General features: G+C 35.9%; 1 protein-coding gene across 1 annotated transcript; it reads right to left on the bottom strand.

Annotated features, from left to right (window-relative positions):
* Positions 1-887: 887 nt before the first annotated feature.
* On the bottom strand, positions 888-1,496 carry LOC141660421 (uncharacterized). The gene has a single exon (XM_074467405.1). It carries the CDS (start codon positions 1,494-1,496, stop codon positions 888-890), a length of 609 nt encoding a protein of 202 aa, XP_074323506.1.
* Between the last annotated feature and the right edge of the window lie 15,817 nt (positions 1,497-17,313).

The raw sequence follows: 17,313 nt of genomic DNA, 5'->3' as shown, positions 1-17,313 counted from the left end.
CACAAAAGATTGGTCAATGGTCTAGACTTTTTGCTTAAATCTTGAATGAAACGCCTACAAAAACCAGTATGTCCTAAGAAGGAACGAATTTCTTTAATAGAATTTAGTTGAGGTAGATTAGCAATTAGGTCAATTTTAGCTTTATCAACTTCAATTCCCTTTGATAAAATTTTATGACCAAGAACAATTCTTTCTTTAACCATGAAATGACACTTTTCCCAATTAAAAACAAGGTTTATTTCTTTACATCATTTTAAAACTATGTCAAGATGTTTAAGTCACTGATGAAAAGGGGAACCAAAGATGGAAAAGTCATCGATAAAGATTTGTAGGAAGTTTTCTACCATATCATAGAAAATGCTCATCGTACATCTTTGAAAGGTGGCAGGGGCAGTAGTGAGACCAAAAGCTAGGCGATGATTGACAAAGGTTCCAAAAGGACATTTGAAAGTGGTATTTTCTTGATCCTCGGGAGTTATGGGAATTGGAAAATATCCAAAAAAAAACATCTAGGAAATAGTAGTATAAGTGACTTGCTAATCTTTCTAACATATGATCGATGAAGGGTAGAGGAAAATGGTAAGTTTCCTATAATCAACATATACTTAAGAGTTTCGAGAAGAGGCTTGAGTTCTAATTCGGATAGACTTTCCTCAACGGATTCATTAGCTTCAAAAAGTGGCAAAGGAAAATGTTCTAACTTTTGGCTGGAATTAGGAGTGGTGGACTCTAACATTTCATTGACCTCATTTTTATTAATAGTATCATCCCAATCTTGACCAAATTAATATTGACAAAATCTAAGGACGTCATCAACATTCATGATTTTATTATCAACTAACTCATCAATTATGTTAACTATTGGTCGGTCAAAAAGCTCATTGGTGTTAATCAATTTCCATGTTTCCAAAAGTAAGTTTCATTAACCCATTCCTACAATTGATCAACGCATTAGACGTGGCAATAAAAGGTCTTCTTAGAATGATGGGAATTTGATTTTTCATATTTTTGACTGGTTCGGTCTCTAGGATAACAAAATCGATGGGGAAGACAAAATCACCAGCATTAATCAACACATCTTCCACTATACCCATTGGAGTTTTGACAAAATGATCAGCAAAATGAAGATTAACACTAGTCTTTTTAACTTCACCTAAACCCAAGGCTTCATAGACATATAACGGAAGAAGATCCACACTAGCTCCCAGATCGAGTAAAGCTTTATCAATAAAGGTATTACCTATGACACAAGAAATGGTAGGACAGCCAGGATCCTTATACTTCACAGGTATTTGATTTGACAATATAGAGCTAACATGAGATGTTAGGAGAGCTTTCTTAGGAACATAAGTGGTTCTTTTATGAGTACATAAATCTTTTAGACACTTAGCGTAAGAGGAAACTTGTTGAATTGCATCTAAAAGAGGAATGTTGATCTTGACTTGCTTAAAGACTTTCAAAATCTTATCTAACTGAGCAGATTGTTTGTTTGACATGAGTCTTTGAGGATACAGAGCTTTCGGCTTAAAGAATTTTTCACTAGATACATCAGAGTGGGGTTTTGAAGGTGGTTCATTGGATGGTGATAACTCATTAGATTCATTTTTAAAAGTTTGAGGTTTCAAAGATTGTGGAAGACTGGGATTCTAGAGTAGAGGATTTGGTTCAGATGTTAGCTTATCTTCCTCATGAGTATTGACTTCAACATGATTATTGAATTGATTACCAGGCCCTAGAGACATGACAGAGTTCACATTTTTATGAGACTTTTAGTTATGATGAAATTTAGGATTTATCTCGGGTTGACTAGGGAAACAATTTTTCTCTCTCTCACTGATTGTGTTTACTAGTTGACTAACTTGGACCTCTAGCTTAGATATGGCTTGTGTGTTTGAATTTAACAACTGCCTATCTTGGGTCATAGCTTGTATGAAATATTGTTGACCTCCATACTCTTTTCACTGGAATTCAATTTCTTATCAGATTCACTAAAACCAGGAGGATTCAAGGAGACCGAATTAGGATAATGACCAGGATTTTGAGGATGATATGAGTTGGAATTTGAGTTGGGTATGAATCAGGATTGGGATTTTTAAAAGCAGGCTGAGAATTTTGATTATACAGATTGTATTGACCTTGGTTCCATGAGAAATTTGGGTAATTTTTCCAACCACAATTGTATGTGGGTACATACGGATCATTCTGAACCTTAGGTTGAAACATGGCATTGACTTTTTCAATTTCAGAGCAATTGTCTATCACATGATTAGGATAACTACAATTTGCACATATAGAAAATTGAGAAGACACGTTATTGGTTTTAAGGCTTTTAGACATTTAGTGAGCGTAAGCCGTCAGATCTTTCAGTTTCTGGATTAGGTTTCCTGGTTGACTCCCATAACATTATTTTTCCATCTAACTCCTCAAAATATTGCCAAGCTTCTTTCTCAATTTTATTCATAAATTTACGTTGACACATAGACTCTAACAAAGCAGTGGTTTAACTATCTAAGTCTTCATAAATAATTTTACACAATCTCCATTTTCTATACCATGTTAAAGGCACTTAGAAAAAAGCTTTTTAAATCTATCAAAATTTTTCCAAAAAGACTCATTTTAATTTTATTGAAATTGGTTGATTTCATTCCTAAGTCTATTTGCCTTACGGTTTGGAAAATATTTTTTTGGAGAGATAGACATAAATCCCTCCCACGTGAAAATAGAATTAACAGGTAGACTATACAACCATTGTTTAGTCTCTTCTATTAAAGCAACATTAATAATGTTATGTATTTGATTTCGAAATTGTTCACGATTACTTGAGGTAGGACTATGCATGAGGGTTCACCGGGATAAGTGGGGTAACATTGGTCTTTAAGTGAGATAGGCATGATAGCAGGTGGAACTTCTAATTCTTCTTTTGACTCAATTTTAGTGGGTGAAGAGAACTCGATTTTCCTTACTATTTAGGAGATAAAAGGTTAGAGTGTCTTATTAATCTATATGTATGGTCTCAAACCCAAGTACTTTGCATGTAAGACAAGTAATCATGTAGCAGACAAGAGCTATAAGTAAATACCCAAAAAAATTAAAAAATAAAAAAGAAAATCTTAGATCTAGGGTAATCCTAAAGAAAATTCTTGACCTTGCTCCTAACAATAAAAACTAGAATTATAGGGATGAATAATTGAATCATTTATTGAGAAAAATGGTTAATTCTCATATATCATTATGTGTTCTTTACAATGTATATATAGTGTGTACTATACCGACATCGTATACAACCCTAAATATATACGGTAAGTATTAAAAATAAGAAACATTCTATCAATACAATATATTCTAGAGGATACTTAGGGATACTAATATAAATTCTAACACCCCCTCTTAATGTGGAGCGTAGATATCATATATGTCTAGCTTGACAAGATAATCCACAAAATCTGAATTCGATAAAGCTTTGGTCAACATGTCCACAAGTTGTCCTTTTGTACTAACATATGGTACTTCAACTTCCTTGTTCTCCAGCTTCTCATATATGAAATTTTTTATCAATTTCCACATACTGTGTTCGATATGTTGGACATGATTTTCAGCAACCTTAATCGCTGATTAATAATCACAAATCTATTTCATAAGACTTTGTGATGAGAAATCTAGCTCCACCATAAGTCCTTTTAAACATAGCAAACCACAAATACCTTTTACTATTGCTCGATATTAAACTTTTACACTTGACAATGAAACCACCTTCTGTTTCTTACTTTTCCAAGTAACAAGATTACCTCCAACAAATGTAAGGTAACCAGAAGTTGATTTTCTATCTCCGTTGTCAGCCTATGAAGAATCCGAGTATTCAAGAACATTTGTATTACCATGTTTTGAAAATAACAGTCCATTTCCTGGTGCCGACTTCAAATAGCTTAGGATTCTCATAATTGCATCCATATGTTGCTTACCTGGATAATGCATAAAATTACTAACCACGCTCACAGTATATGCAATATATGATCTAATATGTGACAAATAAATCAGTCAACCCACTAGCCTTTGATACCTCCCTTTTTTGCTAGATTTTGGTCATTGCATTCTTCTAGCCCGTGATTTTGTTCCATTGGAGACTTAATTGGCTCACAATTAGGCGTACCTGTATCTCTTAGTAAGTCAAGCACATATTTATGTTGTGAAAAAAATACCTTGATTAGAATGATTAACCTCAATTGCTAAAATATATTTTAGGTTCCCCAAATCCTTCACGTTGAACTCTTGGGAGAGACAACTCTTCATTTTTTCCATCTTTGTAGGGTTGTTTCCTGTCACTATCATGTCATACATATATATAATAAGAGTTGTAATTTTATCACCCATTTTCTTTAAGAACAGAGTATGATCAGCATTATTATGTTCATATTCATATTTTCTCATAACAGAACGAAATTTACTGAACCAATCCCTTGGAGATTGCCTTAACCTATATATTGTCTTCTTCAATCTACAAACCAACTGAACAGAACTGTAAGGAACACAATATCCTGGTGGCATTGACATGTACACTTTCTCCCTTAAATCTCCATGAAGAAAAGCATTTTTGACATCATATTGTTGTATATGCCAATAAAGATTTACAGCCAGAGATAATAAAACTCGTATGTTATTAATTTTTACAACAGGAGCGAAAGTCTCCTCGTAATCAACACCATGGATCTAAGTGAATCCCCGAGCAACAAGCCTTGCCTTCCATCTATTAATCGAACCATCTGGATTATGTTTAATGGTGAACAGTTTTCTTTCCTTATGGCAATGGAACTAGTTCCAATGTTTTGTTCTCCTGTAATGCTATCATTTCTTCTATCATAAATTCAGCCCATTTCACATCCGACAATGCTTTACTGACTTTACTTGGAACATGAATTGCAAAAATATTATTAGCAAAGACTTTTGATGATCCTGATAGTCTTTGAGTAGATACATTGTGAGAAAGCGGATATTTGGATCTTTTAACTGATTTCGGTGAAAATCAGGCTCTACTGGTTCACTTCCTGAAATACTGTCTGGAACACATTCTGGAACACTGTTTAGAACTTACATTAGAACACTTTCTACAACAAAAGTTTCTGATAATAACTCCATCCAATTCAACTCTTCAACATGACTCCTTCCCGGACAAGATAAATTTGATAATGACGAGTCGTAAAACATCTCTTGTTCATAAAAAATAATATCAATGGAAACATAAAATATATGAGTAGGAGGATGATAGCAACGATATCCCTTTTGGAAAGGTTGATAACCCATAAAAACATATTTCAAAGCACCTGGGTCAAGCTTGCTACGTAAATGTTTCTATAAATTCATAAAAGTAACACATCCAAACACACGGGGAGGGATAATAAGAGAAGATGAAATGTAGACAAACGAAGTAAGTTTATCCAATGGTGTTTAAAATTGCAAAAGACGTGTTGGAACACTATTGAGAAGATGAACAACAGTGGTAATGGCTTATTCTTACCACTGTGGTTTCATGTTGGCACCAATTAAACTTGCACGTGTAATTTCAAGTAGTTGTCTATTTTTTCTTTCAGCCACACGGTTTTGCTATGGGGGTGTCTGTAATAACCCCAATTTTTAGAAAATTTTTGAAACCCTTATGAATAGTGTTTTTGCTGAATGAGAAAAATTTTCATGCCACGCTATGTAGGGGTTCTGTTATTGATCTTATGGGATATTATTAGTACTCTATGTGGTATATAAATGTATGTAAAGATCGTCAGAATCCAATTCCGAACACTTTGATTTTTCCCGGAAATCCACTAGATACGGAAAGAATTGAGAAAAAGGTAACAGGATAAAAAGGATTTAAATTAAAGGATTATAAGAGAGGATCATAGAAGGAATACAATATATTGAGAAAGGTTAAGGGAACCTAAGTAATAAGATCCCGGGTATGATCCCTCAAACGATAAACGAGAACGAAAGTTAAGCGAACCGTATAACAGATCAACGGTCATTAGGCAATCAATTAAAAGCTAATCAAAGGGATTAGTGGGGATGATGTCATCCAACCAATAGAAAGAGGACAAAGGAGGGGTGATGACATCACAAAGTGATGTAGGCATGACATGGGAAGGAAGGAGGTGTGGTTGAATGAGAACCACACAAATTCAAGGGCAACAAGGTAATTGACTAAATCAAACAAAACAAAAACCTAGCAACCAAGCAAAACAAATCACAAAACACCAAATCCTCCATTTCTTCATGAAGCTCTCGGCTTCTTTCTTAAGAAATGGGAAGTCCAAGCTCCTCCACTTGCTATTTTACAAGGTAATTATCCTAGCTCCTCCTAGTTAAGTTACATACTTCCTATAAGTTTAAGCTTCTAAATCCAAGCCAATCTTTTTCTATAAATCATGAAAGAAGATGGTGAATAGTGTTTTTCAAGAACTAAAATTTGTGTTCTTGAAGTTTTGTTTAGATTAAGCTTGGATAAGGACTTTAAGGGTGATTCCAAGCCATTCTCTTGATTCTCCACTCTCTAAGGAAGGTATAAACTACAAACCCTAGCTTTAGTTTTGAGTAATTAGGATTGAATGTGTTTGATATAGCATATGTGAAGCATGATGCTTGATTGGTTGAAGTTTGGTTGAATTTGGAGAGATTAGTTGGTTTTGTTGTATTGTTGGAGTTGTAAATCTTGGTAATTAGTTAAAGAACCTAAGTAAAGCTTTTAGTTCATGTGGGGAATAAGTATAAATGGTTAATGTGGATTTGTTGGGGCTGTTATGATGTGTTTTGGAGGGATGTTGGTTGTATGATTGATTTGGGGTTGAATTGTGGTTGGTTTTGAATGGTTTAAATATGGGAAATCGCGTAAACATAGCTGTCGTAACGTCCGATTTTCTTTGGACTGTTTTTGTGCATAGCATTAGGACCCGATAACCCCCTGCTAGATTATGACCACTGCCATGTTTAGATAGCTCATGTTACGAGCTTCGTTTTGATATGTAGTTCGTTCAATTCCGATGCACGGTTTAGGAGAAACGACCGTTTCAAGTAACGGCGTTTCGCGAACGAAACTTTTCCCCTCGTCTTACTTTGAAACATAGGTTAAAGACCAAAAAGGGTTAATTAATGTATGAAACATTTATGTAAGTGTGTTAGGCAGTTGGTAAGACACTCGCGAAGGAATCGCTTTAAAACTCGTAAAGGTTAAATTATTAAAAATAGTGGAGCCGAGGGTACCCGAGTGACTTAAGCGAATCAGTGAGCGCAAAACAAGCGTTAGAGTCTAAGTTAGTTAAAGTATAGATTTACAAGTGATTTTGGTTTAATTCCAACTTACTTGTTGTTTATAGGTTACCAGACTCGTCCCGAGCCTTTTATCACCCCAAGTCGCTCAGGCAAGTTTTCTACCCGTTATACTGTTGTTGTGATGTATATATGTATATGCATTATCTTGTGATAGATGCATGTTGGTTAATTAGCAAATGTTGCGATATATTGTAGCATGTGATATGGTATATATGCATGCCTGTTTCATATTCTTGAAATATATATATCTGTTGATTCAGTTGATAATACCTATGCTAGAGGATAGCGGTAACTTGCATATACCCTTAATATAGGGACCCAAAGGTGAAAATATTTTCTAAAACCGGGAGTCGAGGATCCCGAGTAGATTTTGTATATATGGATATTATTATATATATATATATATATTTATATATATATATATGGTTATAGTTTTCCAAACTATTAATCGAATAAGGTTTATTCGATAACTTTAACTTTATTTTATTATTGAATATTATTTCGAATATTATTCGAGGGCTTATGACTCTTTTATATTATTTATTGAATATTATTTGAATATTCATTCGAAGGCTTATGACTCAGTTTATATTATTTAATGAATATTATTTGAATATTCATTTGAGGTTCTATGACTCCGATTATTTGCTGAGGTATATTCTTTATTTTATTAAAGAATAAGGTGTCAATAATCAAACTTATTTTCGATTATTCAAATAAAGATAATACTTTCATATAAGTATATCTTTGATTATTTAATACTCGTTTCAAGTATAAGTTTTAATACTTCTACTTCAATTATTTTTATAAAGATTATTCTTTGTGGGAATATTATTTAAATAATAATATTCAGACATTTTCTAAATATACTGGGGACTGATTTACTTCATTAAATCAGTTTTACTCCAAACACTCTTTAAAGTGTTTTCGAGTCTTCAAAATGATTTTTAAAAGTTAGAGCGGATCCCAAAACTCATTTTTATATTTAAGGTCTTCCTTTTTAAGGGGATTTAAATACTCGCTCAAAACCTGAGGGATCCGGCTCTGTAGTGTATTTTATATTCGCAACAAGGTTGCAGTTTTGGTAAATGAATTGATTACTTGCCCAATGTTCGGGAAGTAAGCCCATCTAATTGAGTCGGCATAAGCGACAGGCCGGGGTACGGTCTATTAATGTGTAAGTGGCTGGGTGGCAGTCCATCAACGCGTAAGAGGCCGGGTGGCGGTCCAGCACAAGGTCCTTATGAGGCCAGGGTGATGACCGGTGGGGGATTCATCCATCTACTAGTAGAAAAGGTTACTTATTGGTATCTTTGCCTGATCAGCAAGATATCTGGTTTATGCCAAAATTCTTTTCCTTTCCAAAATTCATTGGATGTTTCAAACTCTGTTCATACCTTACATGACAGAGGTTTTCAGGAAATGTATAAAGAAGATGTATATGTGGATATATATATATATATATATATATATATATATCAGAACTTAATGAAGTATATCCTAACTTCATTTCCTTTAATAATATTTCAAAGATTGAATCTATTCAAATCTTGTCTTGTAGTCTCATCTATGTGATGAACTTTTGAAACTGATTATAACTTGAACGGTGGTAGTTCAAGTAGTATTGGGAAAGATACAAGTATATTGGGGTATTTGGTAACCTCATCTTTTAAACTTATATCTAATTAATAATTGTCTTATGAATGACAAAGATTTTCAGAAAAACGTTGAGACAAGGTTAGATATATGAGATCACCTTGCAACGATATTTTTTTTTATACAGTTATACACTGGGACTTTGTGTATATTATGCATGGAAGAGGACTTCCAATATTTTGAAAAGTATATATGTATATATACTGAATATTTTGCGACTTCATCGCATTAAGATATCAAACTTGGTTCATTTCTTTTGACCAAGACTTTCATGAGTATTATGAGTAGGCTCATATATTGTAAATCATTATACATATTATTTTGGTGGGCTTGCTGCTCACCCTTGCTTTATTTCTTCATCACACAACAACAGTTAGGAAAGATGGCCAGGCTCCAGCAGACCCAGCGCAAGTGCGTGGGAAGCGTCCCGCGTCTTCCCGTTGATGATGTAGCTGCTATAGCTGCAGAGGTAGATCTATTGTAGATCAGACCATCTACTTTTGAGTATCAATTATGTATAATTATAACTTGTGGCAGATAATGGCAATTAACTGTAAATTTATCAAGTAATCATTTTGGGTTGTAATAACTTTTAAATTGTGGATTCAAAGACTTGTACTTATTTAAATTTCATCTCTGAGACTATAACGGGTTGTGGTGTGTGTTAGTGTGGGGTCACAGCATAAGGTTATTTATTATTAATTAAGTGAAGTGATATTGTGGAAAGAAAGACCGTGACGACCCGGATCCCCGACCCCGGATCTGGGGTTATTACAGAAATGGTATCAGAGCCAAGCGTTATAAACCTCAGAGATGATGGGACGTTAAGATAATAAGTTAACTAAGATAATAAGAACTCTTGCCAAGTTCATAGTCGGGCTACCTAACGTAGCACTGACAGTTAAAACCCTTATGGGAACCCTTATAAATATCGTGATAGGAGCGTAGTTCGTTATCGTATATGGTAGCGGGACTCCGAACCCTGAGGTTGAGGAGCAACATCGCGATGATATTTTAGTACTAATTGGAGATCGGATTGTGGATCCGATAGAGTGTCCTAATGCAGGACCGGATGATGTTGATATTAAGGATTTAGCGGTTGAGGATGTTGTCCTAGAAGGGATAGTTGTTGAGGAGGATCCCATGGAGGATCCTGACAGGATTGGATAAAGGACCACTGATGAATTGATGACCATGGTTTGGTCGACTACCAGAGGTAGGATTGGCCGGTCACTACCGGAGGTTCGTTCAAGTTGTAAAGATAGTAGCCCCTTTAACGCGGCTTACTCGTAAGACTGAGAAGTTCGAATGGATAGAGAAATGCGAGAACAGCTTTCAAGAACTGAAGTAGAGGTTGGTGATGGCCCTTATGCTGGCATTGCCGGATGGAAAAGGAGATTTTGTGAAGTGTAGTGACGCTTCGCACAAGGGCTTAGGGTGCGTGCTTATGCAGCACGGTAAGGTAATCGCGTACATGTCAAGACAATTAAGGTAATATGAAATTCGATATCCCCGCCCATGAGCTTAGGCTCGTGGCAATAGTTTTACCCTAAAGATTGGAGGCACTACTTGTATGGAGAGAAGTGCAAGATTTACACAAACCATAGGAGCTCTAGTACCTTTTTACGTAGAAAGAGCTCAACATACGCCAGAGGAGGCGGTTAGAGCTAATCAAGAATTATGATTGGGAGATTCTTTATCATTCGGGGAAAGCCAATGTGGTGGCTGATGCCCTTAGTAAAAAGGAGAGACTCAAGATGATAATGACTTTGGGAGGGTTGATAAGAGATTTTGAAAAAAAAAATGGAAATAGATATGAAGGTAACCGGAGTCGGTACCGAAAAGTTGTTTGAGATTGCAATACAGCCCGAATTATTGGAAAGGAACATATTGTGCCAGAAAAAGTGATGAATGAAGGCAGAGAGCCAACAAATAGATATGAGATTAATACCGAGAGAGATGATAAGGGAATAATGAGGTATTCCTATAGAATTTGGGTTCCGAAAGTTCAAGAGCGTAAGGATGAGAACTTAGATGAGAGCCATAGTTTGAGGAATAAGATTTAGAGCAAACCCTGAACGTGATAGTCAGGGAGGTCGCCATCAAGATAGAAGGAACCCATGACATAATGGAGTGGAAAATGAGGATTTTAAATTAAAAGATGACCCCAATTATGGGGAGTAGGATGAAACATTTCATACTAAGGAAACAGAAAGTCGAGTAAGGAAAGGAGACCCGAGACGGTACTCCTATACGGCAATTCATGGACCTGTCTAAAAAGAACTTAGACTATTATCCCCAACCACCACCCTGAGGAGACAGTGCGGTGAGAAATTCTTTCAGGACCTTTAAGTCGCTAAGCTCTTAGAGTTCCAAGGAACAAGCTGACCCAGTCGAGGCAAGAGCCTGGCTAAAGGAAATATAGGAATCATTTGAGATTCAAAATGATTGATGAACCACAAAACACCGTTTTTGTCACTTACCCTCCTAAGAGAGAGACCACCCACTGGTGAAAGGCCAAGGAAGGCACGGAGCAAGAGATTATAATAAACTGATTTAAGTTCAGTCAATTGTTTTCAGGAAAGTACTTCCCAAGGTTATGGAGATAGTGTAAAAGCTTTAGAGCCAGAACAAAGGCAGACGAGTATGATGAATTATGAATCTAAGCTGTAAAAGTTGTTAAGATTCATTCTGAAGACGCGAATCCAGAATGACGGGATATTTGAAATCAATGCTTATGTTGTGTTGGTTCATGAAATAATGATAAGAGAAAGGAAAATAAAAAGGAATTGAAGTGGAAAGGAATATAAAGGCAACAGAGTTTGAGGAATGATAAGGGAGTTGGGTATGAGGAAACCCTAAAGACTCATATTAATAGAAATAGAAAAGTATATGATCGTCAGGATGAGGGTGATTCACCATGAGTTAAAGTTGACGGTTGAAGGCATAAGAGATGCATATATTTTATCCCCTTTAAGTTGGGAGGATTCGAGGAAACATTGAGATAGTTCGAAGGATAAACAATGAGACGCGGATAGACTGAGGAGACAAGGAAGTAAGAAACTAGGAAAATTGGATGAAGGAAGTGACCTTCAAGAATGTGAAGTGTAAGACCGGTGGCATGATACCCAGAAAGGGAGACGCCAGGTATGAAAGATATCCCAACATTGAGGTGACTGTTGAGATAAACAACAAAAGTAAATAAGGAATTATTAAGAAGAAGTTCACGTTGAACATGACCAATATCTTCCAGAACATCCATGTTATCATTACCAAATCAGGAAAGAAAAGCGGATGACCATTGTTATCTTTTGGAGGCCATATGGATTGACCTCAATTTGAATAAGGATGCTATTATGAAGTTAGGTATAGACTATCGAGGTGGGAATGATGAATAAGATAATCTATCAAGGATATATGACTTGATTTATCCATGGAAGGATGCAGGTACCTTTTAAAGGTGGAATTAAGGATAGAACATTGGTAACTTAAAATGAATCCTAGGGGAATGCATACAGGTTGGCATTTCATCCTTAATAGGGATAGTATGAGTTTTGACAGTATGAATTGGAAAGGATTAAGGTAATAACAACCTTTAAGAATCAGTGGAGAAATTTTTCAAAGGCATATAGATAATGGTTCTAGTATTAGTAAAGGGTATTTTGATATGCCCTGTATCTAGGGAATACAGGAGGAACGAATCAAGGATAACCTTAGAGGTTTTACAAGGAGAAAGGTAATATTCAAAATTCTCAAGAATAGAAATGTTGATAAAGGAAATATGACATAATTATAATGATGCCAAGTGGGGTACGTGTTAAACCACGAGAAAGTATGGATCGAACCAGTAAAGGTCGAAATTGTTAAGGGCAATTAGGACCTAAGATAAAAGATGTTCTAAGTATGATTGAGAGTCAGTCGTGACAGTGATTAACCTCTAAAGACTGAGGCAATAACTTATGGAAAAATGGTGATTTTTTTTTTTACTCATCAGATATTAAAGAAAAGCATTTTCACATAATCTGTGATTGAAATAAGGTAGAAAATTTATTTGGAGGTGGTTAAAATGGCATTGACTGTAAGGAAAATTTTACTATCAGGGAAGGCCAAAGAGGTGGCTGACACTTTAAAGGTAAGTGGATAATTATAGGCGCGTGTGCCAAAAGAATACAGTGATGATGGTTAAAAATGTGAAGGTTGAATTATGGTTTGGAAGATTGACATTCCTTCTGATGACTGTGCAATACCCAACCGTAATAGTAGTTGGTAAAGGTTTAATTCGTGTAATCGCCATGAACGGGCTATCTATCTTAGAAGGTCCTATCTTGAGATAAGCCAGAACCATGTTTCAAAAAGGACTAGATGAACCCTTGAGTTAATTCTTCTATTTAGGGCGTATGATTAAGAATGGTATTAACCTGCTATCGTTGCTTTGATTGAAACTCTTCTGCACTTTTATATGCTTCATGTCATGTATGTATGTCAGGATCAGGAGTGTTCTTCATGAATCAGGAATGGTGATTATGTTACCTCCTTAGAAGGATTTGATACGAGATGTATGGACTCCGTATGGTTAGCTATTAAGACTTCATGGAAAATGAATGACTACAGTAGGTCAGTGGTGGACCATAGTAAGGCAGCAATGATTCTGCGAGTAATGAGCTGATTACAACCGTGAGAGTTGTATTGGAATGGGTGTTGAGATTGAGTACCACTAATCGGGTCGTGGTAATGTATAAGTTATCATTGATAGACTAATTAAGTAGAGTATCTACCTAGTGAATTATTATTCTTTCTTATCAATAGAGAGTCGTATTATTATACGAGGAAGGTTGCGGTGCAAGCATAGAATTCTAGTAACGATGATGTATAGAATGAGATCCCAGATTCGATTTTCGATGTCGAGGGAGTTTCAAAGGTGATTGTGTATAAGCTCGAGGAAGAGCATGGGTCCATAGAATGATGGACGGATTAGCAAAAATTATTTAAGCATGCAAAATGCGATGCGATAATACTTGATGTTGATATAAATACATATGTTTTGTTCTCCTATGACAAACCTCTATAGTTCAGAGGTAGGTTCCAAGCCAGATATTTTGTGGCAGTATATTTTTTTCATATATACAATTCTCTTCAATTCGTTCTTTTCTCTTCTTTTCATTTCATGTAAGCTGAGAAGAACAACCCTTCCAGAAAGGGGAGGTATTGCCGAATGACTATCTATCTGTGTGATAGAAGCCTATTAGGATACCATCTATTGTTTAATTGCTTGTCAAGTACTAAAGGCTGGCCACCTTCTGTACTAACTATGTGATATAACAAGTGTTCATGATCATAGTGATCTCTCAATAAATTCTTTTACTTCTATATGAAGGATTAAGCTTTCGAAAATAGAAACAGCTGAAAAAGGAGTAATAAAGTTGTGGTAGTATTCGGAATGGAAACACATTCGTGATACTAAGGTTGGCATGGTTATTAAAAGGTTATAGAACGCTAACGAGCAAAAGTATAACCAGTATAATATTAGGAACGGAAGGTAGTAGCGATTACGAACTCGAAAAGAATGGGTATTGAGAAGCAGAAGCTCTAATGCTAAAAGCTATAATGAGAGTCTGTGCAATAGACTTGAAAGAAATTGGAATGATCACTTAACACGGATTGAGTTTTCTTACGACAATAGATCATTTGTCATTATCGAGATGTCGCCTTATGAGATCCTTGAGGGAAGACAATGTCGATCTCCCTTATGTTAGGATGAAGTTGTAGAGCGCAAGATGCTCGGACCCGCAGTAGTCCAAAGGACCAAGGATATGATAGATCTAATCAAAGGACGGCTGGTAGTAGCCAAAGATGGACATGATAAGTATGTTGATTTGACACGAAAGGACAAAGAGTACGAAATAGGGGACCTAGTAATGTTATAGGTATCCCTTGGAAAGGATTGATGAGATTCGGAAAGAAAGGAAAGCTAAGTCCACCAATTGTTGGACCCTTGGATATATTAAGGAGTATTGGGAAGTTAGCATATGAGCTAGCCTTACCCCATAATATGTAGCAAGTCATAGCGTGTTTCACGTATCAATGTTAAGAAAGTGTAATTCGGATGCTAGACAAATAGGGGCATATGAGCGCATAGACATGCAACCAGACGTAACCTATATGGAGCAACCAGGGAGGGATAATAAGAGAAGATGAAATGTAGACAAACGAAGTAAGTTTATCCAATGGTGTTTAAAATTGCAAAAGACGTGTTGGAACACTATTGAGAAGATGAACAACAGTGGTAATGGCTTATTCTTACCACTGTGGTTTCATGTTGGCACCAATTAAACTTGCACGTGTAATTTCAAGTAGTTGTCTATTTTTTCTTTCAGCCACACGGTTTTGCTATGGGGGTGTCTGTAATAACCCCAATTTTTGGAAAATTTTTGAAACCCTTATGAATAGTGTTTTTGCTGAATGAGAAAAATTTTCATGCCACGCTATGTAGGGGTTCTGTTATTGATCTTATGGGATATTATTAGTACTCTATGTGGTATATAAGTGTATGTAAAGATCGTCAGAATCCAATTCCGAACACTTTGATTTTTCCCGGAAATCCACTAGATACGGAAAGAATTGAGAAAAAGGTAACAGGATAAAAAGGATTTAAATTAAAGGATTATAAGAGAGGATCATAGAAGGAATACAATATATTGAGAAAGGTTAAGGGAACCTAAGTAATAAGATCCCGGGTATGATCCCTCAAACGATAAACGAGAACGAAAGTTAAGCGAACCGTATAACAGATCAGCGGTCATTAGGCAATCAATTAAAAGCTAATCAAAGGGATTAGTGGGGATGATGTCATCCAACCAATAGAAAGAGGACAAAGGAGGGGTGATGACATCACAAAGTGATGTAGGCATGACATGGGAAGGAAGGAGGTGTGGTTGAATGAGAACCACACAAATTCAAGGGCAACAAGGTAATTGACTAAATCAATCAAAACAAAAACCTAGCAACCAAGCAAAACAAATCACAAAACACCAAATCCTCCATTTCTTCATGAAGCTCTCGGCTTCTTTCTTAAGAAATGGGAAGTCCAAGCTCCTCCACTTGCTATTTTACAAGGTAATTATCCTAGCTCCTCCTAGTTAAGTTACATACTTCCTATAAGTTTAAGCTTCTAAATCCAAGCCAATCTTTTTCTATAAATCATGAAAGAAGATGGTGAATAGTGTTTTTCAAGAACTAAAATTTGTGTTCTTGAAGTTTTGTTTAGATTAAGCTTGGATAAGGACTTTAAGGGTGATTCCAAGCCATTCTCTTGATTCTCCACTCTCCAAGGAAGGTATAAACTACAAACCCTAGCTTTAGTTTTGAGTAATTAGGATTGAATGTGTTTGATATAACATATGTGAAGCATGATGCTTGATTGGTTGAAGTTTGGTTGAGTTTGGAGAGATTAGTTGGTTTTGTTGTATTGTTGGAGTTGTAAATCTTGGTAATTAGTTAAAGAACCTAAGTAAAGCTTTTAGTTCATGTGGGGAATAAGTATAAATGGTGAATGTGGATTTGTTGGGGCTGTTATGATGTGGTTTGGAGGGATGTTGGTTGTATGATTGATTTGGGGTTGAATTGTGGTTGGTTTTGAATGGTTTAAATATGGGAAATCGCGTAAACATAGCCGTCGTAACGTCCGATTTTCTTCGGACTGTTTTTGTGCATAGCATTAGGACCCGAGAACCCCCTGCTATATTATGACCACTGCCATGTTTAGATAGCTCATGTTACGAGCTTCGTTTTGATATGTAGTTCGTTCGATTCCGATGCACGGTTTAGGAGAAACGACCGTTTCAAGTAACGGCGTTTCGCGAACGAAACTTTTCCCCTCGCCTTACTTTGAAACATAGGTTAAAGACCAAAAAGGGTTAATTAATGTATGAAACATTTATGGTAAGTGTGTTAGGCAGTTGGTAAGACACTCACGAAGGAATCGCTTTAAAACTCGTAAAGGTTAAATTATTAAAAATGGTGGAGCCGAGGGTACCCGAGTGACTTAAGCGAATCAGTGAGCGCAAAACAAGTGTTAGAGTCTAAGTTAGTTAAAGTATAGATTTACAAGTGATTTTGGTTTAATTCCAACTTACTTGTTGTTTATAGGTTACCAGACTCGTCCCGAGCCTTTTATCACCCCAAGTCGCTCAGGCAAGTTTTCTACCCGTTATACTGTTGTTGTGATGTATATATGTATATGCATTATCTTGTGATAGATGCATGTTGGTTAATTAGCAAATGTTGCGATATATTATAGCATGTGATATGGTATATATGCATGCCTGTTTCATATTCTTGAAATATATATAT

This window comes from Apium graveolens, chromosome 5 (assembly GCF_009905375.1).
Source record: "Apium graveolens cultivar Ventura chromosome 5, ASM990537v1, whole genome shotgun sequence".
Lineage (NCBI taxonomy): Eukaryota > Viridiplantae > Streptophyta > Magnoliopsida > Apiales > Apiaceae > Apium > Apium graveolens.
This window is presented reverse-complemented; position numbering and strand designations above follow the sequence as displayed.

Bases quoted from the DNA above. Each gene is read 5' to 3' on its own strand.
- LOC141660421 (XM_074467405.1), bottom strand. From the start codon at position 1,496: ATGTCAAACAAACAATCTGCTCAGTTAGATAAGATTTTGAAAGTCTTT.